The sequence below is a fragment of the Varroa destructor genome, unplaced genomic scaffold, assembly GCF_002443255.2.
Source record: "Varroa destructor unplaced genomic scaffold, Vdes_3.0 BEIS01000002.1, whole genome shotgun sequence".
In the NCBI taxonomy this organism is placed as follows: Eukaryota; Metazoa; Arthropoda; class Arachnida; order Mesostigmata; family Varroidae; genus Varroa; species Varroa destructor.
In genome coordinates, this window is record NW_019211455.1 from 60,193,857 (window position 1) to 60,217,615 (window position 23,759).

At 35.3% G+C, this 23,759-nt stretch overlaps 1 protein-coding gene across 2 annotated transcripts in view; it reads right to left on the bottom strand.

Moving 5' to 3' along the window:
• The window catches only part of LOC111243997 (tetraspanin-8-like), a 38,737-nt gene that overhangs the window by 10,319 nt on the left and 4,659 nt on the right, over window positions 1-23,759 (bottom strand). The window contains exons 2-6 of one of the 2 annotated variants that reach the window (XR_015320300.1): window positions 9,565-9,636; window positions 9,172-9,320; window positions 8,773-8,932; window positions 4,989-5,050; window positions 2,695-2,988 (exon numbers count right to left, since the gene is read on the bottom strand). Coding sequence is in view for 1 of the 2 variants with exons in the window: in XM_022790491.2 (XP_022646226.1) it covers window positions 2,743-2,988; window positions 4,989-5,050; window positions 8,773-8,932; window positions 9,172-9,320; window positions 9,565-9,636 (689 nt within the window). In the remaining variant the exon portion in view is untranslated. Of the gene's footprint in view, window positions 1-473; window positions 2,989-4,988; window positions 5,051-8,772; window positions 8,933-9,171; window positions 9,321-9,564; window positions 9,637-23,759 lie in introns of those variants that run through there. The other variant, XM_022790491.2, reaches the window with a different exon arrangement.

The following is a 23,759-nucleotide window of genomic DNA, read 5'->3' on the forward strand; positions in this document are numbered from 1 at the left end:
TATTCATTCATTCATTCCTCAGTTTATTACATTATTTAGGTCTAAATAATGTTCGGTACTACATGTTTAACACCATATTCACCATACCCATTTCTTTTTTTCATATTAGTTTGCAATGCAGCCCTATTTAGCTCAAATCAAATATTGCTATAACATAAAACACAGCAGGTATATATATAAGAGGAGGCGGCGCTAGCTAAAGTAAGTCCAAGCATTTAAGGGATTGATCTGGTGTGTAAAAGGTATCTAATATTGCCATCAAAAGTAACCGAATTGCCTAAACTACCCAGAGTCCATGTACTTCCTACTAGCATAGACAGTGTCTGAAGCAAAAAATTATCCAAATGCCAAATGGTCACGATACTAATATTTTCAAAGCGTACAAACTCGTCTACAACGATCGCTTCTAGTGCCTACCTCTTGTTTTTGCAATACCGTCGCTGATTCTTAGGCTACACAAAGAAAAACTCACATTGCAGAGAAAGCAGAATACTCCCGTTGTTGACTTATTGGCGACACTTTAATATGAATGGAAGTTTCTTTTATATTTCCGGTTTTGATAACATGCTTCTATGCATTTGTTAACGAGAACATCCGAGTAAAAAGTTGCTCGTTGTTTGTATACTATCCTATATTATCATTCCATTACGCTTATTGTTATTGTTCAGCTGGAACAACACATATATATATACATGGATTACAAAGCAGTGCATCCTTAGTCATTATAATGCTTCATGATGCGAGGCGGATGGCAATGTAAGTGACTGTACGCAACATTGTGTATAAGCCAGTCGCCAACTAACATTATGGACAGCATTTTGCTACTGGTATTTATCATGTAATTTTATATATAAGAGTTTCTGAGTTGTCTTTTCCTAGTTTTTTTTTTGTTTACCTATTTGCAGCCAGACGCCTACCTAATGCCACGCTCCGCGGACGGTTACGAAGTTTTCATGTGATAATGATATTATAGCGCACTAGTTTCTAAAAAGCGTAAAATAAGTTAATGTTGTTATATTACATTATAGCATTATTTCATTGTCGTTTTTTTTGTTTTGCTTACTTCTAATGATGACTTCCAAACTTCTAGAATAATGGTTAGCTTCTCCGACTTGGTGATTAATTATTAAGCAGTGCTGAATGATACGGCCCACGATTATAGTAGCATTCATTATCTACTCATCACACAGAAGTAGTGTCGAGGATTGGATCGCAACTCCAATAACAATTACAGAGTCAATGCGGCCCCGTCGTCTATGCCGAGCCAAACATAAATGTATGGTGATATCTGTCTTCATTTTGATGGCTAAATAATTAATAATAGCATCTTTGATAATAAAAAGCATATAGAAACTTTAAATGGTTCAATGCATTGTATTACCTTTAGAGAAGGTATATGATAAAATATATCCACCAAGCTCACCTCAAGCTAGTAGACGCCCGGGTGGCTCGAAAGTGGCAAATCTTTCATTCAAACATTTTTCACTTCTTATGTTTAACTACAATAGTCTTTGATCACACATTTAGGTTAATTTAAGCTTTTGTTTTAATCAGACGGTAGCAGAAACACCATGAGGATTTCTTTCATAATATGACGAGGATGAGAAAGCTTGCGTACGTCACTTTGTTCCATTCACCGCTCTCTTTACGAGATTACGTTAGCCAAGTATTTTAGCTGGCCGGCCAAGAGTCCATCGATCAAATTGTTTTTAATAATTGTGCCTTCCATGTAATATAATGATATTGTGTAGATTCTACTGTTATTTCGTTGCGTTTACACTGAGAAATCACAAGAAGTGATTTCATTTCAGGGCTCGTATTGAGTATTCAATAATAAATTCACCAACTGATCAACAATACACGCTTTCAGTGTCTTTGTTATGCTTTGTTTGAGTGTAAAAATTTAGGCTTGTTGTTCCACTTTTCGTATTACCTGGTGTAGTATTATGTATTATCTAAAGCATTAGGATCTCTTATTAGAGCTAGCATTTTCCATATTTGTATTATTATTATGGCAATATTAAACAATAGCTTACGGAGAAGGTATTTCAGCTGCATAGCGGAACACACATTCTCTAACACTGAGCAGTCCAAAGACAGCTAGGCAGAACCAAGCAAAACTTTTAATAATAATAATAATAGTTAATTTCAATTATCGATCCGGTTCTATTTCTTAGTTGACCCCTAGAAATATATCTAGAGTACTTGTATTTTGCCTCTACTCAGTTCCGTCATTCCCGTAAGAGTTCAACACAACATTACAAACGGTGGAGCTTATAGACAAATTTTGAATCTAGTTGTAATGTAACATAACATCTAATCATTCGTTTTAAGCAAAACTTGTATTAACTGCTGGAAAATCGTTACCTTAAATCTCAAATTTCAAATTTTACATATTTTTAAAGCCTCAGCAATTGACAGGCAAATCGAGTGCCACAATATAGTGAGATGTTATGAAAATAATTTGCAAGAAAAGATCTAGATCAATTGCTGGTATTATTTCTTACTTTGTTATAATTTACTGTATTCATGGACGCCACAAGATAGAACAAAATCGTTGTTTAATTGGCTATCTTCTCGGCTTCTCTGGATTTAAAATTGTCCCACTCATATTGAGGACGTAACTACAAGCGCGGGTTTCTGGAACACCGCTCTAAGTTTTGCGGTTAAAGCTGTCATATTTAGTAAAATTACCATTGGATAGCTATCGGTCACTTTTTCTTAGATTGTTGTGACTTTTATCTAGTCCTTTAGATCCCTCCGTGCAGCACAGCAAAGAAGCAAGGTAAATATAAGCCCAATAATTTGCAGTCCAACGGCTGCTGCAACAACTCCGCCTGCAAGAGTAGCATATTGTGTGAGACCTCCTAAAAGGACTGACAGACAACCGTTAGAGTGAAGCGCTTTAGTCGCTGCACCGAAAAATTGAATTTGACGCGCAGCGTCGCAAACTAAAGTGTCCTTGGACTCGCAACATGAGGGAGGTACCTGGAAAGGTGGAACGAAACAAAAAGTATACAATTAATTTATAAATACATTAATTTATTTATATTTATGTTTACAAGCTTATATTTGTTTTTATTTATGTAGCATATACCATTAACGGGGCTCGAACTACCCATGAAGGTAGTTACGTATTTTCGATGTATTAACTTTATTTATGTTTGCGGTACAACCATTTTGTGCATGCAGCGGAGATTGTTTATAGAGAAGCAGAGAATGCTATTGTGTCATGGATTCGAGTCTTAGGCTGAAAGCTTAGCCTTACTGATAATAAAAATTACTGGTTAATGTAAAAAAGTTATCGAAAAGTTTTCTGAAGTTTCAAGAGTTTCCGAAGTAATAGCTTAAGTGACATTTAGTGAATATTTTAAATATTAAAGCATTGACGTTTAACATACGATGTCGATGTAGTACATTCGACAAACTAGTACCATGTGTTACAATTCAAAACCGATATACCGGGAACGGCAGACGCATATGTGCATACCAAGTATGGTACCTAAATTGGCGTTTTTTCCTATATATATTTTCTAAGATTGTATTTAGATAAAGACAATCTTTGAGCCTTTGAAAACTATCTTTATTGAAAACTGCCGAAAAAGTTTGCTGTATGGATGTTTTTTTTCGGACTTTTCAGAAGTCGTATAAAAACTGGCAATATCGTAGACTATCGATTTCGGACAAAAAGGAAAGTTTTTAATTTCTATATTCTAATATTACACCAAAAAAAATTATATCAATTTGTCTAGTAAGCACAATTCCAAAATCATGTTATCAACCAGACATATTTTACACATTACTCATTGCGCTACAGCTTCGAAATGTTTCACGTGCTTAGAATGAAGCGCACAAGTTTCGATCAATCGCCTGAATCGGAACATAATTGCTTTGAACCTTACCGGGAAAAGTCTAACGACGTCAAATCGTATGGTACGAACTCCCCCCGGCAGATTATGCGTTCATGTATCTTATTTAACAATTTCGTGCTCATTAAAAGCATAGAGGTCAAACTAATCCAGGTTAAATCGAACAACGTCTTTTTAGTCTGATATATAAACAAGTTTTTTATGGGCTAGAATAACCGCATAGTGCGATCTCTAAGCTCCACCAAACAATTTTTATTTAACTGTTGATAATCCTCCTTATAAATTATTTAGTGGAGCTTAGAAATCGCACTATGCGGTTATTCTAGCCCATAATTTTTTTTTATATGTAGAGCGAGAGAATACGGCAGTTTCGTAGTTAGATAAAGATGCGGATCAACTTAAAAGATAATTTTCAATACAAAATCAGCGCCGCCTTTCAGGTACCATTCGGCCCGTGCACATCGCGCATTGCGTACTCTGTAGACTTGAGCTTTTAGGTTAACGGGGTCCTATAGTATCGAACATCGATGTTTTCATACATCACACAGGAGACCAGTTGCGACAGACCCATCAGTTATAACTGGCAAACAATGGAGGTGTTGGGGTTCCTTTACGTGTCTTCAACAACCGTATTAATGACTTCGTCCATGCGAACTTTTTGTGAGTGCCTAAGGCGGGGCGGGACGATATATACGAACTTAGCAGCTTTAAACCATCGCACTAAACTGCGCAAAAAATACTAAAAAGTGAAGTCTATAATGCTGTCCTAAGCACTGAGCCTTGAAACAACAGTCTCTGTAAAAAAAACCCAACGAGTGCCATTCTTTGATTATAGACCACGATCAAGCGGCATTTCTCTCCGGTTCCTGCAAAGAATATCTCATCTGTAGTTACGATTTGGATGGATCACAAACGTTTGAACCTAGGTGGAACGTCGGGAGCAGATGGCCCTATATATCTACAAAAGTTATCGGAAAAATAACTTAGTTTAGGGTACACATGCATTTAGAGCTTGACCAGCATCTTTATCAATTAAACATAAACATTTTTCGCTACGTGTAAGGTTTTTACACCTCTCTTCACCGTCACGTTACAAATACGGTCAAAATAAACACTGACCCTATAAGCACCGATTGCTTCAGGAACAACGCCGACCACGTTTCCTAAGAAACTACGAGGCCCTGCAAAACCAAAATATCAGGTGTATTCAAGGTTAGGAAACAAAATCAAGTGTATCTGTAGCATAAAGATCTCCTCGGCTATCGAAACAATAGAATGAAGCTATTGAGTACAATACTTTGATAAAATATCTTGTCCAATATTATGTGGTACATCAGTACCCAAAATATGCTTCTGAAATAGACAGCCAACTTCTAAATATTTTTTAATAATCGTTCTTTGCTTTAGAGTTATTTTAAAAGCAATCAATATGTTTTTTGTTCATTTTATTAGGTTTGTTAATAAAGATAAGAAACAACTATTCCGTATCTGTTATATTAGTTAGTTTTGCAAATTTAAGGAGATAACCTGATCTGAATATATCCATACTAGCATCTAAATCATCAAAACGTTTTTTTTTGGCTCTCTGAAGAACGCACAGTGGTGCTACACCTTCTAAAATTAAAAACGCTAAACGAAGACGAGAAGTACTGTTGGGCAAGTTCTTCAACGCGTGACCTAACACAAACTCCTGCTCACAACGAATAAATTAGGGTAAGTCGTGTGAGGGTCAAAACTGGATCCACATGGCGAATCATCGTGTTCCTTTTCTTCACATAACGAACAAAGAAGACGACGCTGGTTTTCACGAGTTCGTTTAAAATACGAAAAACGTTTTTCGAATGTTCAAAGAGAACAAAGCAGATTAAAGTCGTGGTAACATGTAGGGAATAAACGAATATGTAAAAAATGCAAAATGGACAAATTGGTTGATCAGTGTTGCAATGATGGCACTTTTCGAAAGCGATAATCAATCATCTGCGTATTTAGAAGGAAAGTATTCAATATATATATATATACATATATATTTTTCTGAGGTATAATTTGCTCGTAAGGGTCAGCGAAGTATGTGAAGTAATATACACAACTGTACAGCGGATAACGCGTTATTCCGACTTCTTGGAAAAGGACAATATGATCAAAATGGACCCTAGATTTAAAATGAGAATCAAACGGGAAGTTCACATCTGTAAAAAGACCTACACTATGGTGTTTAGATAAAAAATAATGCGAAATTGTCTTCTATATAACGACATGGCCGCTAAGTGACCACATAAAATTAATAAGTTGTATAAACGCTATGGGGCAAAGGAACACATTACTATTGAAGTTTGAAGCCACTTGTATCGGCTATCACATGAGCCATGCATCAAGTAGCTGGATCTGTGGACAAAAGCGAAAAGGCAAGGTTAAATATTACACAAATACTAAAAGCATAAGAAATTATGTACAGCATTAAAAGTTGCCAAAGTACATTAGATGAACTTGGCCGCCTGCTCAAGGTTATTTTATTGTCAGCAAGCTAGAAAGATATTATAAACAAGATTACTGATCGACGAAAATATGAAACAACATGAGCGGAGATATCTATTTTTCTAATATTTAGATTTTAAATATATAGTTTTCGGAGCTATTCTACCAATCACTGAGATACAACTTTTGCGGACCTTTTATGTGACTTAATGCTGCCGTTTCTGAACGATGGTGCACCTATGTTCATAAGCACATGCATCCCATTTGGACACCGTAGCCATTAAAGCAACTCTAGTATTCTGATATATATTAGACATTGAGCCTGTACTGTTCGATAACTGTCGTCCTTTTGTCCACCTGACAGATGAAAGACAAAAATGGTGAACTGCTTTAGAGATTGACTTGAAGAGGTATAGAACACTTAAAGAGGGTCTTCGCAATGGCATTTCTTTTTGGTCAATCATTTCAACGAAGCTGGCACACGAGAAAACAATATGAAAGGATGTTATCAGGCAAGAATAATACGGATATCAGGCTTACTAACACGTTTGAAAGGTGGAAAAACTGCAGCGGGTCTTCTGAGGCGAAGACTTCTAGGAAACGATGTACTTTATGATACAAGCAGAAATAAAGGTAATAAATCTGTAAATAGCGTACAAGAAAACTTTTAATTGTAAATTTGTATATAATTGTCTGCTCTATACAGTCATCAAATCTTATTTGCTTAAACGAAAACTTGTTACCAACTGCGGTGGAGTCAGGAAAGATTGGAATCCCACAGAGGCGCATTTTTTTTGTTGATTCTGTTCATAATCGTATTGGCTACAGTGATTAACAATATGTCAAAAGCCTTTTCATTGCCACAACATAATGGAGCTCTCTTAATTATCTAGCCGGAAAATCGATAAATCTGATAACTTCCTTAAAATAGCAGAGACTGCTCGAAGATGCGGCTTGCACATAGGGAATTATTGGCTTGCATTGAGGCATGGAAAACCAAAGCCTTCAACATTAGCTGAGGGCATCTGTGAATGTGTTTATAAAGTGAATTGACTCTGTCTGCTTTATCAGCATATCAATTTAAGAGTTCCTCGGTATTAATTTTTAAGAAGGTACAAAAATTAAGCTAAGAAATATAGGACGTGTAATTAAAGTAGAAAATACATAAAGGCATGTGTAGAATAACGTGAGAGGTTGCTCCAATGAGTGCAATGAAGATAGTCAAAACATTAATCTGCGCTAATCTGGACTACGCTTTTGCTTCCTTTAGTAACTTACTAAAGAGACATTTAAGTGCAATAAATTTAATTGATGTCATACGTAATAATATTAGATTAGGTGTGCTTGATATTATTGCTTTGTAGGTTGTACTCGCTGACAATTCACTGTGCCTATAAAATCCCAAGACTAATTTGTCTTGGAGTGCCTGGTATTATCGCTCCATTAAGGGGTATCAAGTAAAGGTGTTTCTGCTTGATGACCAAACTCTAGCAGCAATATCGAGACTCACGGGCGATATTCGGGTCCCGTAAAAACATGTTATCTGCTTGACTATTTTGGAACACGTGTTGAGTTCAACCAGAATTTTGTGTGTCGCTGAGAAAGAATTATTGTATCTGAAAAATGACTGTAGATCTATAGAACATTTTTTGCATAAACAAATAATTACTCGTAGAAAAATTCATATACCCCTGCTTGTTACACTACTTCCAGAATAGAGCTTATATTTTATTGGATAAAGCAAGTGGAAATGAATATTTAATACTCCAAGGTTTTGAATGAATTCAATATTAAATCTATTTTCAATTTTTTTTAAAGTTACACTATATTGTTCACACACAGAGATACCGAAGCTTCTTGCCTATTTGTGATCACGGTCTACTATAACCCGACTATTAATACGTACCTTTTTAAAATAAGAATAATAATTTGATTCTGTAATTAAGCTAGTAATTGTGCACCTAAGCTCGACATACTGCAACAAGTAACAGGTTATGTAACTTACAGTGGACATCTTATTTACAGAGTGCGACATGATATCTAAGAAGTAGTATATGATCTTAAGGATATAATAATAATAATAATAATAATAAATAAAGACTTCTTTTTGTAAAACGCACTTAGGCGGTTATTATCAGGTCACGAAACTCACTGATTTTGACCGCAAATCGAGGCAACCAATTTCCTTGCAACATCAGGCAGCTGTCCCGTAGAGATTACCCAACCAGAGCTATAAAATAATAATTACCGAGGGCATTTATCTAAAGTTACGTCTGTAGTAAACGAGATTATAAAGCCATATTGTGTTTGATATAAACGAGTAAGTTCACTAAAGGAAGTAGATATCTAGACGCCAAATAATTATTCTTTCAGATGCATCCCTTATCTCAATATAAAGTAAGAAAGATATATATACTCTATTGATATATACCAGTGATTCCGTTGTATTTGGAATTCGCCCAATCGGATGCTCCAATGATACCGCAACACTTAAAGGTTGACTGCAGCTGATCGATACGTTTGTTGAAAAAGCTATTTGTATCTGTGGGGGAGTACTCCTCTTGAATAACAAATGACAGTTGCTTCTTAATCTGTAAAGTAATAATCAAAAGTGTCCAAACTATTTTTACAAACACCGCTTACCTTCGCGGTCAAATCGAGTTACCACATACCACATCCTACATGGTAGCGGCTTCTGCATGGAAGAAAAATAGCAAGGAAGAAAAACTAGCTTATTTTCAGTAAAAGAGCTAGCCGATAGGATCTTTACATAAACTTTTAATAGGTATTACTCTTCATAACTTTCAACTTCTATTACCAGAGGTCTTACCGATTCGCGAATGGGTTCTGATTGACTCCAGACCTGCGCGCCACCCCCGACTTCGACTACAATCACACAGACCATTAGCACAAAGAAGGTACACAGCATACAAGGGGACTCGCGAATTGCTCCACAGCAGCCTAAGAACCCGAGTATTACTACAAATACCGGGTATCAACAGCAGAATAATTGTTTGGTTAGCACCATTTACTAGCAAACGATTGGATAATGGCAGAAATTACAACGCCTTTTCGCGTCTTATTTTGATCGGCCGAAAAATTATAGTCAGCAGTGGTTAAAGTGTAATATAGGAAGCGCTTGGCGAATGCAGAATTTTTATACAAGTTACGAATTATTCTGAATCCTTAATAGTAAAATCTTCTAACTTCAAGGTTAACGAACCCAAAAATGAACCGATGGCAAACAGGGCATATATCGCTATCAGGAACTCTTGCACATCAGCCTCACCGCCACCTAGAATATACACAAACCATTATGTTAATAAGTTACCATGCATGTCTGCTTACTCACTTCAGGTCTTTCATCTCGTTGAAACCTAGATGAAGCATCATACACCTGTAAGAGCAATTGAAAATTCAGTTCTTATTTGGAACACAGCATCAATCAAACCAAACGGCTCTAGCGTTAAATCTAACTGAGAAATGTAAACCTCACAGATAGGGTTTTAGAAGATCAGGCCATATCACTTGTTGATTCAAACTTTATTAAATTAAAATGCTTTTATTGAGAAGGGTTATGTGTACAGATATAGTAGAGTACAATAACTGTAAATAGATAATTTTACCAGACATTTTTTACGTACAATTACGATAAAACCCACCATCAAAATTACTTAAGGTGACTAGCGTTACGATGTTAGTTCGCTCAACATGTGGAAATATACATTTACAATTAATTCACTAAGTTTTTCTATTCGCATACTTGGTACACCTTGTTCATATCTTAGTACATCAAGACTTTTGTTGGTATTTAAAATCTTATTGCACAACATATGTCGATTTTTCGTATGGGTTTAAAACAAACACCAGCTCAAGGGCACTTCGTTTGATAACGCTATATATATATATATATATATATATATATATATATATATATGAGGTTAACTTGGACACAATACAGGACATTTACTAATGAATACGGTGATACTACTTAAATACCACCATGCTGACGCATTTGAGCTCCTTGCAGCTCATGGCTTTCTTCGTCATTGTTTGACAAGCTGTACGCCTTTAAGTCTGCTGATGTACTTGTGTGTAATGTTATTTCCATGGTTCAATGGTTATATTTACAGATACAGCCTGCTGCCAACAAAAAAATCTAATGTTTATTTTTAAAAACCTCAGGTTTTCCAAAAGCAAAAGAAAACTAATACTGCCAAATCTTTAAAAAACCGAGGGAAACGCAATCAAATATTCCCTTTTTGTTTATACTAATAACACAGTTATGGGTTATATCAACTGCTTGTATGGTCGTATTTCGCGCTACTATTTATCATTAACTCCTCTACAGCTAGAAAACTATGTACTATATCTGAGCCGATAGAGTTTTTCAAATATGTTAGAATGATGTTTACAGACACAAGCCGATTTTCTGCCCAATTTCTAGTTTGTTAACGGTCAAGTATTATGTACCATCGAAAAGTAAGCCTATCACAGTTTCTTCCGGGTTATACAGTTATCTCGATTTTATAATTCAGGTTGCTTCAAGTTCAGGCACTAAAGTAGATATATAATTTATCTAGGTGCAACAATTTATACATTTCGGCAAATAAATACTAGAAGTGCAATATTAAAAAACAACATATAAAACGTAAAAAATGTTTAAAAGATGAAGAACCGGAAACTAAATATTAAAGAATTATAAACTGAATATAAATATAAAATAAAAATCTAGTCACCACATTAACTTGTTCTCATTCTTTTGGTTTGGAAATTGGTTTGCAACTGCTTTCATTTCTTTAACTAGTCTCCATTTGTTATTGTATGTTCTCTATAGAAATTCTAGCACTTTGTAGGATGGTGTGTTCATCTTAATTGAACTTAGAAAGGGAATTTCATCACCCGGACAAAGTTATTACAATAAGTTAAAATAACTAATGCAACAGGTTTGTAAAGCTTGCCATTCCCATGTGCAACTTGTTCGTTAGCAGATGACAAATCTGGAAAAAAGTCAGTAAGATTATCCGCAAGATCTAATGCATAAACTTATAATAAAATCTATACAAGGTTGAACAAGTGTTTATCTACAACGCAACGATAGCATGACCGCTTATCTCTCATGTAAACCGGATTCACCACGTACTCTGGTTACTAAAAATCTTTAAGAATATGTTGCTCAAGTTCGAGTTATTAAGATGACCTCAGTGATGGTGTAGTAACAACGGGTTTGCCTACCAAACTTAGAAACACAAAAGGTAGCCGAGAGGTCAATTGTCTGAAAGAGTTCTTAACCACAGTATCTGATGTATAACTTGAAACGCTGAAGTCGTTACTTAAATAGCTGTGCGTTATTCAAAATGAGCTCGCTAGATGCCAGGAGTACTTCCCTTATATTATTAAAATTGAGCAAGTTCAAAAAAATTAAACTAAATCACCACAATAATTAAACTTCGCCGATGAGCTTATGAACAGTGCGAAATGTATGTAATTGATGTGAGCACGACCAATCAAAAATCCTCTGAAAGCTCCACCCATCGTTCTTTATCAGAAAATTCCTAAATCAGGGCAGAAAATTCAATAAGCCGTGCAAATCTTGGTGAGAAACATATCCCCAGCAGACTGTTAATATGAACCGCCCGTAAGTCAGCAGATTCTTCATTGCATATAGCGCACTACTGGGAAGATCGCTATCTAACAAGCTTTCCAGCTATGTGAATTGTGTTATTTTCAACAACAGCTGAACCTAACATATAATAAAATAGTACTATTTCACAGCAGAGATGCACCTCAACTTTTGCTTCTCATATCTTTATAAGATTTATCAGAATTTAAAAAGGATACGTTATTCACTCAACAGTTTAACATACTTAAACCGAAGTGTTCTAATCGGATCAAATTCGTATTAGACTTTGGATTTTACTCGGGTATTTGTGTGCACATATATGTTCGAATATCGATGCTCGTAAGGTACTTTAAAAAGCAAGTAAAAAGTTTATGCAATTACACTCCTTAGGTGAGTAAATAATTCAGTTTGCCTCTTTTAACTAGCTATACAACTTCAACGCGTGTACCTGACTACTCCTTATACTTAGGCAAATACTTAGACTAACAAACATTTCTGAGCTTTTAGTTTCTTTACGGAACTTAAGTGTATTTCCTTCTAATATGGGATATCAAACATATTTACAGGAAAAAAAAATGGATGTATTCTAAATACGCAAGCAATAATGATATATCATAAAATATAAGCAATAATGATATTAGTACTTATTCTCTTTGAAAATTGCCTTTATGAGGTGAATAGGAGCCCTTAAATATTAGATTGCTAGCTTTGTTAGCTTTACCGAGTTGTTTCCCTCGAGCTCGTGCCGAAAAATAAACCTATGCCGTATAACTGCCCGATTAAATAAACAAGGTGAATAGTGACAGCCAATAAATATATTCTCGTTTTTTGTATATGATACATCAGTTTGGGCGTACTGATAATACATTTAAAGTGGCTAAGCTAATGTTTCTGTAAATTTTATGGTTTGACCTTTTTGCCTGATTAGCAATGAACCAAATTAATACACTATTACAAGAGAGAGAATGCCCTGTTTAAGATTTGCCCTTTACTGCCAATAACTCAGTAAATTACTAAAAATGAAGCTGAGCATAAGTAATTGGACCTTATGGAACTTTGTTCACCACAACGCTATATACCTATAAAGCATTCTAGTAATTACAGCTAGATCAGTTAGAGCTAAAGACCTTATACAGCAAATAAGTGCTAACTGTATGAGCCTCTTAAACGTACATCCCTCTTGTTACACGTGGCAAAATTAGTCGCTACAGGTATAGTTTTGCAAGCCACCACGATAGGTACATTGATATTGCGCAAAACTTTTTCTGCTCATCTGCTAAATGAGAGTCAAAAAAAGACAATGCAAATAACATCCAGATAGTTTTTCTTTGTAATAAACCTAATAAAGCTCCGTTCTTTGAAATCGATTAAGCATCTATTTTAAGCATTTATTTTTAGGCAGAAACACTTTAGAGCGATAAATATTGGAGTCTGTATGCCTATCGATTCGGTGCTCACTACCAAATAAGTCGTTTGGCTTGAATTTGGTTTGATTTCGGGTGGCCTCAATTCTTCCTCACATATATGTCTACGATCCACTTTTTCAGGTTTGATATCGATATAAAATGTTTGTCAACAATTTGCATTTAAGGAGATGAGTATCGATTAGACCGTGTCATTAGTCGCAACATTCTGGTGCTCTGGTATGCGCGTTGGAGTTTTGATACGGTGTCTGTTAACTTATAGCTGTAGCCAGTTCTCCATACGTCATTACAGGACACAGAAGCTTATTTTTACAGCCCTCTGTAGTTCTGCTGCCATCTTTTGCCGCTCTACTTTTATTTTTAGTGCTGTTTTGGATACTAATTTTGAACAAAACCTCAAACAAATTCGGACACCGTTGACGGTGATCGATTCCACCCAACAAACTTTTTCACTTAATTCACCATTTTTAACTATCTATAATAGTTGTAGGCTTATTTATGTTTCTGCAGCTATCGCAAAGTCTCGACGCGGCTAAACGTTTCAATTTGGCACTTTGAAGTATAGTTGTTACAAAGAGTTGTATTGGATAATGCTCTGAATATGCGAACTGCATGACAGAGGCTCAGGCATAATCTTAATCACCAAATTTCAGGTTTATTTTCACATAAAAAAACATTAGTTTTGAACGGGGTGTATACTTTATATTAGACGTTATACCTTTGATTTATCTTAGTTCACAAAAAATGACTAACAGTACCTTGAATCATGTCAATACTTATCGCCCTGTTCGCACCGATCGTAAATGCACATGCGAATTAGGCCGAATCGAGGAAGATCAGTTCTTTCAGTTTCTCTATAAAATTTGGGATCGATAACATCCCATTCAATACAAACCAGGTACCTAACGACCAATGCTGACTCATCAGCCTATGTAGTTCCGAGATATCATCATTCAGTTGAATGACTGTTATAGAACATTAGATTATACATTTTTCGAAATCTGGTCAAAGAGAATTTTGACCTGCGTTTTTTCTTTTGAAAAACGCTGTTGCCCAAATAACCTAGTGCATATAGCCTCAGCATCCTCTATTTTATGCACACTTACAATCTAAAAAAAGTAACACTGGCGAAATCCCATGTATACTTCTTAGCGAAAAAAATTGGTTTTGCCGGAAGTACCGAATTTTGCACAGAGATATGACTTTCAGCAGTATAATAACAAAATTTAGCAAATTTTGTTTCGGTAAAGAGTCGCTGTTGCCTATGTTTAGTATTTCTTGCGACTCAAGATGCATACGCAATGAGCTGAAGTTTATGATTTACGCTATGCAGTTAAAATTAACTTAAACTTAAAGCCGACGGTCTAAATTATTTAACTCCTTACGCTGCCATAATAGAATCCATGTTTAAGGTTTTTTTGATATGTTACGTTTTTCAAATACTTTTCTTTTAGCCTTGCTGACCTAATATTAAGATAAGTCAAACCAACATTAAGTAGTACAAACCAAGGGCATCCGCATGCACACATTTATGTAATTTGAAACGTAGCAAAAAGCAATTTCATTGTATCATTCTAATGTTGTGACTTTGCTTTCACTCACTATAAATATTTCACATATTTATAAAAAAAAAATTTGAAATTATAAATTACACAAAATATGCGTTTTTTTTTTACTACGAAAAAAGCTGATTCTACCTACACGTATGCACAAGCGTTCACCAATTTCGACAAAAGCTAATAGCTCTAAACTTCCGTTTCTCTTTTTGTTTAACTAGACGCTTCATATTTGTGCGGAGTTGAACTATGCTTCCAAGAAAATCGGAACAACGTGCGGTAGCTTTAGAAAGAACAATGAGTCTCATCAAAGTGTTAAACTAGTCATTATGTAAAATATTACATACAACTATAATAGAAAATTATTTTTCCATTAAAAATGTTTAATAAGGTAGGCGGGAAAAAGCGTTGAAGACTAGAAAAGGATATATTGCGACCAGAACCGTGCATTTTTAATATGTTATTATTGTTACACTAGAGAGTATTTCCGAAAAATTTAAGAACAATGAAATTTAGAAAAGCCCATATGGTGCCTGAGGTGAAGTTTCGGAGGACTACTTCGAGGGTTCACTACGCTAATACACCAGCTCAGATCTTGCTGCTTGTATCAGTTATTTGTCATACCTTTTGATCTCCATTTCACCCCATATCTTGCATTTATCCAGCCTAGATCCACGTTACTTTTTTTGTCTTTAAGATTTAATAAATCCTTCAGAAAGAATAGATGCGAGCCGTTAGACGAGATCAATGAAAGCTCGTTAAAATAACTGAGCTTTATCTCAAACATCAATGAATGTTTCGAAGACTAGAAAACAAAATGAACTGGCGTATCGAATAAAGGAAAATTATTTTTACGGCGACAAAAACACTTTGGAAGATCAGCCTCAAAACTTTTTAATTAACTCTCACATCCGTATTTTCCCAATTTAAATGGTAGTCTTCAAACACTGAGATATATTCTTAAACAAAGGTATCCAACAAAGAAGGTGGCAAAAACTCTGCTCGAATTTTGGCGCTTAACACGACGACGCTCGGCACACATGTTTACATGGAGAAAAACCCATTCTTCTAATATTAGCTACTACATTAGCAGCACTCCAGGAAGTTAGTCTCCAAACCAAGAATGTAGAAATAGTTGTTGATTGCAACTCCATTTCAATGAAACAGCTACTTCTTAAAAATTCCATGTCTTACAGTGATAACCGATGAAATCGTGTAACCAGAATCATCTTTGTAGTAGTCTCGGTTGCTAAAACTATTTCTCTTTCTATTGCCTTGATAAAAACCTTTCTTATATGTAGTGATACAGGCTTAACATCTACAAAATGGCCTAACAATATAACAGAAGCACTCTCTTTTTCAAGCTATCCAGAAAATCGCGAGATCTCCACTCGTTGAGCTTTATTTCTTCTGCAACAACTTGAATGTGGTATGGCATGCTTCCAACCAGCAAAACAATAAGCGGTCGGATTGCGGTATTCTGCACAAAGAATACGGCGAACTGCTTGAAAGCACTGACGACCCAGTGCCATAGTAGTTACTTTGGTAGAAGCTATACGTAGATAAAAACCGTAAAGGCAATAGTAGCTGTGGCAATAGCAGCACCGTACAACGGTTAAGCTGCTATCAACATATGTATGGGAGAGGCGAATTTTTTTTATATTTATTTAAGAGTTGTAGCTTAGGGAATGACAAAGCGTACTAAGTCGACCTATCACTAGCAAAAACGATTAGGATGCATCGGGAGGCTTTTCTTGTCAGCATTGATTAAATATCAGTTCTCAAATCTTGTGTGTGTAAATAAGAGTTACCATCGAATTGATAACTGACTATGCCACCACGCAATGCAGTTTGTTTTGAACAACCATGTTTACCATCCGTGAAAAGAAGTAATCAAGGTCAGATAGAGACGCCTTTCAGGACAATAATAAAATGCCAGGTATCAATTCTCAAAGTGCATTTTTATCAATTTTTGTTTCTTCCGCCTATATATTTGTTTCCCAGTCATAATTATATATTTGAAAATACAGAGTAAATAGCATAAGAGCTGCCTGTGTTCCAACAATACGGGTAACTTGGGACACGCGTGTTATTAGTCCGAGTCGTAAAAATACCGTTCCTTTCTCTTGGTAAATCGACATTATTTCGTATGCCTTATAGTACTAAATTCTATTTATACATACACTATTTTTCGACCTGCCTGCCCGTCTAGAAATAAATGGTACCTGTAAGTGATAAATTAAACCTTTGGTATCATACAATGTTACGTGTATACAATATTTTTCGAGGGAAATATGCTCTTTTTCCTTTCAGGCTCAAAAATAAAGACAAAATTATATCCTAGAACAAAAAAATGCACTGGTTACTATTGGCCAAATCAATTGTCTTTAAAATAGAAACGTATGTCCCCTATAGTTGTTTGTTCGTTTTGGCTTGGTTTGTCATTAACATATATTTAAGAATTAGGGTTACATTTGTGATATGGGAGGTTAGACATTACATATTGAACAAGTCTTTTACAACAGACATAAGTGAAAGCTGGACATTAGGGGTAACTGTTTTTCTTATTTTATAGCGATAATGATTCTTTCATTTGCATATATCCTGATTTAAAAGGGATTTTGTTAAAAAAATAGTAAAGAAGACACATATAGATAGTGCAGCTTTCTCGGAGTCAATGTCAGTCGCAGCGCACACTACAATTTACCACGCAAATCGATAATGTTTGCGTGCATATACTTCGGACACAGATATTCACTTAGCCTGTCAGCGGCAAAATTGCCTTAGATAATTTTTACTTGACCGGCATCTCTGAGGACACCTAAAGCATAAGAAATACAATACATTATGGTTAGTTAGTCGAATAGAGTGTTTTGCGACAGGTTATTTAATCCAGATAAAATACTAAACTTATAGTGGCTTATGCTTAACCTATACAAGCTTACTGTTAAATCACTGCACAGCTCATCAGTAATTACCCTTGTGTAGGCTTCATAGGCAAATGACTACGGCGTGTAATATGGATGTTATAAATCAGAAATACAGAAGAAAAACAAGCAATTGCATTTGCACTATATCATAAAATAGCAGGCCCTGAATGCCATTCTAATTTTTCATTCAAATTTTTATCTTTATTTTTGATTCAAACTTAATGACAACACCATAAGCATTAACCAAATGACATTTAAAACATAATAATTTTTCAGTTTTAAATTTTCATCTTGAAACATATACGCACTATCAGCATTGTACTGTCAAACGTGTATGGACTAACTGGAAACTCACTATTCGATTGTATAATGGATTAATAAATAATTAAAATAATTTTTTCCTTTTATATAACTTCTGAACTTGTATATTTATGCGTAGCATGGCGGGACTTCAAAAAATTATAACTGGTATATTAGACTTGGATGTTCGAGGCAGTCTCGTAATACATTTTCTATCTTCTAAACATAACTGGATCCTGTAAATTTTTGGCTGAGTAATGGCTAAAGAGTGATGCGTGAGGAAAGTGATAATGGTCCGGTTTCTACTATAATTACTACAAAGCGTACCTCACGATAAGCTGAAGAGCATATCAAAACCGATAAGCCTAGAATTTGAAGACAAGGTGAATGGATTGTAACATAAATTTCTAGTTAGAGGGGGGTGCATAAAGAACATTTTATTAATCTCAAAGATATGAGTCACGTACTATTCGACTTGTAGGAGTTCCATGAGAAATACGTTATCCAACCTCATTACTGTCAATACATATACAATTAACCTTTGGGTACAACATTCAAGAAGTACGTACTCTCGTTGCAGCAAGGTAAGCATCAGATTTTTATCGTCCTATTTGATTATACGTATACGTAAGTGGGAATCTTTTCTTGACGGCCACTTTTCTTGAACGCCACGGATACAGGCCATAGTAGCACGACCAAGGTTGAAATATTAAGCGAAGTTAACACTGCGTATCAGCGCTGCTACCTGGTACACCATTCGATGCCGGCTGCGTTATGAGAAACAAAATCTTATCCAATTAGTTGTCACTGCAGCTTGAATTAGGACATTGATGTGGGTCTACTATTATTATGATGAAATGAGCTCTTGTTGGTTATAATACGAGTGTTGCGATTATTGGTGCGCTCATGTGCACTATCACACATTCATCACATACTTTACTCATAGGTTAACAGGCCTTGCAAAGACGCGAAGTACCCAGTCATCTGCTATTGTAACTAAATAAATTAGTTACTCAACACTTTTTCCCCATTTTCAGAGAACTCGAGATGAAAAACCAAAATCGTTTATTAATGCAAGATTAAAGGTTGTGCTAGGCTATACTTGTCTAGATACGCAGACATAATGAAAATTCCTAACAAACAATATTTTGCTAATAACACAATCTGATTATCCGAAAGTGTAAGTTCAAACTGAGCGGTTTTCTGTTCTTTATACGCTTAGTTTGTAGTTGAAATTTGGTTTAAAAACCTTTTCGTGAATTAAAAGGCAAAAAGGATTCAGATTAAACTAGAGTAATATATAAACATGACCTTATCCTATTTTCGGTCACTTTGTAATAATCGCATTTCAATATTTTGCTTGCCAATATTGTGCACGCCAATTAAACTGACTGCCAAATTCTTCGCGTTAGAAAATGATCAAGGGCGGCCGGACGTTTCGTGTATAAAAGAGTGAAACAGCGGCAAAGTTTATTCTAGAAGTATTTATATGCATTATAAGTTCATATCAGACCTTATTTCATAACGTTGAAAATCAATAGTAAGATTATATTAGCAATATATTGCATTAGTTTATTACTTACGCAACCCGTTGCATGAAAAATGATTAATCTCTTCTTTTTCATCATTTCTCTTTTATTATAAGGACTGACATTACTGAGTCCGTCACTACCAAGAGTAGTTCAAGGCGTAAAGGCCGATGTAATATCTGAACTTCTTCAAGAGAACGTCTTTAAATAAATCTAAGCATGTAGGGTAAGTATTACACTTCAAAAAGGTCGAAAAGTAAATATATTAATGGATAGTATTGGTGTAAACAAATCGACTTCTACTATAAGGGTAACACAAAAAGATAACGGTCCTGGGCAAATACCTTTAGTTAAATACGCACGTATTTTGTTTCTGAAGTTCGTATCCTGAGGTTCGTGTTTCACAAAAGACAATGAAAGCTAATGCAATCTTTCTAATAACGTCATGATTTAATGGTTTGAGTGTCAGCGGCATGGATAAAAAAATTCTCATAATAATTACATTTCTTGAGAAGGCAGTCTGCTGATCATGTTAGTATATGCAGACATTCTGGGCATTAAGTTTATCACAGGTTTGTCCATTAAAGTGTTCCTGCCTAAATACCAATACTTCTAATCAAGACTGGAATAGAAGTGGTTTAGGGATTTTTGAAAAAGAGCGGTGTTCTTCCACGACTGAGTGTTAGCTTCCAAAATTTTGTTCGATTCTATTCAAAGGTGCTCTTCCTGTACTTTTAGTGCCCAGGACCTCGCTAGATCTACGAAGTTTATTCTTGGAGACTCTTGACGTTATAAAAGCTAAAACTTTGTGCGGAAGATCTGCTACATAGGAGACTCGCTGACGACAAGTTCAAAGCATTCATACTTTCCTAGTAACAAGGCTAGGACGAACGTTCCAGCAGTGTTACAAGTTGCACTTCGCATATCGCAGTACACGCCATTATGGAATATGATTTCATATAAGTTATGCCCCATCATTGCGTAAATTTCCTATGCAGTTGCACTCAATAGGTTTAGATTTGACATATCCATTGAGTCTAAAGTATCTGTTAAACTATGGATTATTTTCTAAATAATCATAATGAGTAGCGTCTTAATATTGTTAGCAAGGAAAGCATGGTGACTAAATAAATAAAGCGCTTAAAATCAAGTATACGGGCATAATGATGCGTATTTCCGCATATTAACGGTTTGTTATAGCAGCGTACTACATTTGCGAAGGTTGCGCCGTACGGCAGTGGTATGAATATCTTACGTAGTTGCGCTAAAATCGTAAAACAATCCCCTAAGTTATCCACAGGCAACTAATCATTTTAAATATTTATTAACAGCTATAGATTTTAGGTATAAACAGATGACACATCCGTAAGAATCAAGAAAAGACTATGTATGTTTTTATCGTTTCCTTGTTCAATGTAATAAATAATTGTGGCCTATTGTTTGCAACGTACCATAAATAGGGAATGTGTTGATATTTGGTTCATGTAATCCTGAGTCTTCACAACTACATCAACGATTTTACGATAATAGATTTATATCAATTATATAAAATTAATCGTAAAGTAAGTATACCTAGAAGCTTAAAATACATTAGTCATTCTTTAAACACATGACTGTAGTAAGTAGCTATCGATACTAAGGCATCGACCAATTTAATTTTACTCTGAGTGCTCGTTTGCGTATTGTTAGATCAGTCTAATACTATTACTAATACTATTGTATTAATCAATCATAGTAAGCTAATCTTGCGAAAAGGCTTAAGTAGAAGGGAAGAAAACCAGCGGTGGTGCTATCACTTAAGAATCGTTTTGAACATCCAGAACTGTTACTACCAGAACTATTAACATGAGGTACTGATAGATTATATATATTGTGGCACATTTTTTGCGCATACATCGATGAAGGCATCCGTAACAGACGTGTTTAAATGATGTAACTCCCATTCAAAAACCTAAGAATGCGTGAAAGGTGCCAGTTCAATCCTTATCGTGAGTCTTGATGCTCTTCCATGGAAATTTTCCTCTAGTTTGTCAGAAGCCGTATATTTACCAGAAACCAGATCTCATAAGTTTATAATTTGGACGGGAATTCCTCCAGTACGATGATATTGAACAGTAGCTGTTTCTCATATTCTGACGACTAAACTTATTCTTCCGCCCTAATGTGTTTGTGGTTTTGTTCCAGAGGGCGCTAGCTTTTTGTAGCAATAAAAATTGCGGATGAATACATGCCTGTCAAGGCAAACGGCCCGTCAAAATGTGTTCTAGCTTATACCAAATACGCTGAATATATATATATATACGCTAGATTACCAAATAAATGTTATATTTTCTAGTTTTTTTTCTAGTTTTTACCGTCCATGAAATCTTTCAAACAGTATAAATTATTCCATGTGTATTTTTCACATACACTATTTATAATAAACAATGACATCGCAAGTATATACTGGCATCAGCATTTAGGAAAAGTGTGATCTTAAGTGTATCAATTGCAACAAAATGATAATGCTACATCAGACGCATAGACAAAGGCCGGGAGTAAAAACCAGTGTTTTAGGAGACGATTCATTCTCTGCTAAAGAAATCACTTGTGCTTTTGCTGGCTGACAAGGAGATAACTGAAAGGCTCCCGAGATATTAAGTAAGCATATTGTTTCTAACATCCGGACGCAGCAGCCAAAGGAGCGTTGCTGGGCTCCTTGCCTTCTGGCATTTTCGCTGAAATTAGCAACTCGATAGCATGCATGCCATGTCATTATTGGCACTAGCATCATCGTGGAAAGCAACGATATCCAAAGCAATCGCGTTGAGAAAAGCCGTCACTGGTTCTTCCGTTACTCAGCGGTCGCCGAAAAATGCGGTTGAATAGTTAGTAGCGACCGCGGGTTTCTAGTGCTTCAGGTACGCTGACTTCAGATCTTTTCTCCTTTTTAGTCTGGATCTCTTTTGCTTGAATAACCGAGCAAAATTAAATTTCGTTGCTACAAGCTCATATTTATAACCGTAATATAGGACATCATCCTACATTATATTATATCCTAATAAACGAACAATTGAAGCTACCCTGTAAATAGAATTTTATCAGAGACGCGCTGCAAAACTAAGTATTTCTATAGAATATGCAAAAGCTAATTGTGGAAATACATATTTGTATTCAGACATTATGATGGGACTGTCAATAACTCTAAGGCCCATCTTCTTTTTGACTGTGTTTTATTACAGAGACTTTACCATCTTTAGGAATAAAATCCCAACCTAGATAAGACAACAAGTCATATGAAGCCATCTCAATTCCTATGCCTTATAAATGTCCCTTGTTCAACTAGGCTCTCTAAAATACAATTTTTTAAAATTGTATTTTGTAGTTTTTATATTTTTTATTTTGTTTTTGTTCCCACTCACCTTGTGTATACCTTTTTCATCTTTATATATAGATACACAAATGCATAGGCATATACGTAGTGATTACACGTAGATTTATATAATCATTGACAAAAACAATCCATAACTTTAATAAATCATAAATTATTTTAATAAGTACGAGGCTGCTTATAAAAATGCTAGAGACAACAGCTATGCAATAGGAAACTTTTAATGTCAAATATTAATTTAATTGTTTTAACGTCAAACTAGAAGAACCTCATCTAATGCTGGAAATAGATTACCTTAATTATAATAACTGCCTACTTAGTGTAAACAATGAACTGCTTTAGAGTAGCATCTGACAATTTAAAGAAAATCAAAAGCCGATCTACCAGACGCTATTATGGGAAGAATAAGGCCAGCACGTGCTTACGGACATTAAACATGATGCATATCGGTCGTGTGCTGTTCCGAGTACTGACGAGATCAAATAAAATCGCTATCTTTTTTTAACTATTGTTGCACTATATTATATTATTGCACGCAAGCTGCAACCCTACGGGTAACGATGACACTCCCTCTCGCAAGAATCGGATCCGCCAAACTGGGCATTAAACTAACCAAAGCTGACTACCACGCTGCTCAAAAAGTAATTTCAAGTTGTCTATAAATCAAGATCTATTTGTTTAATCAT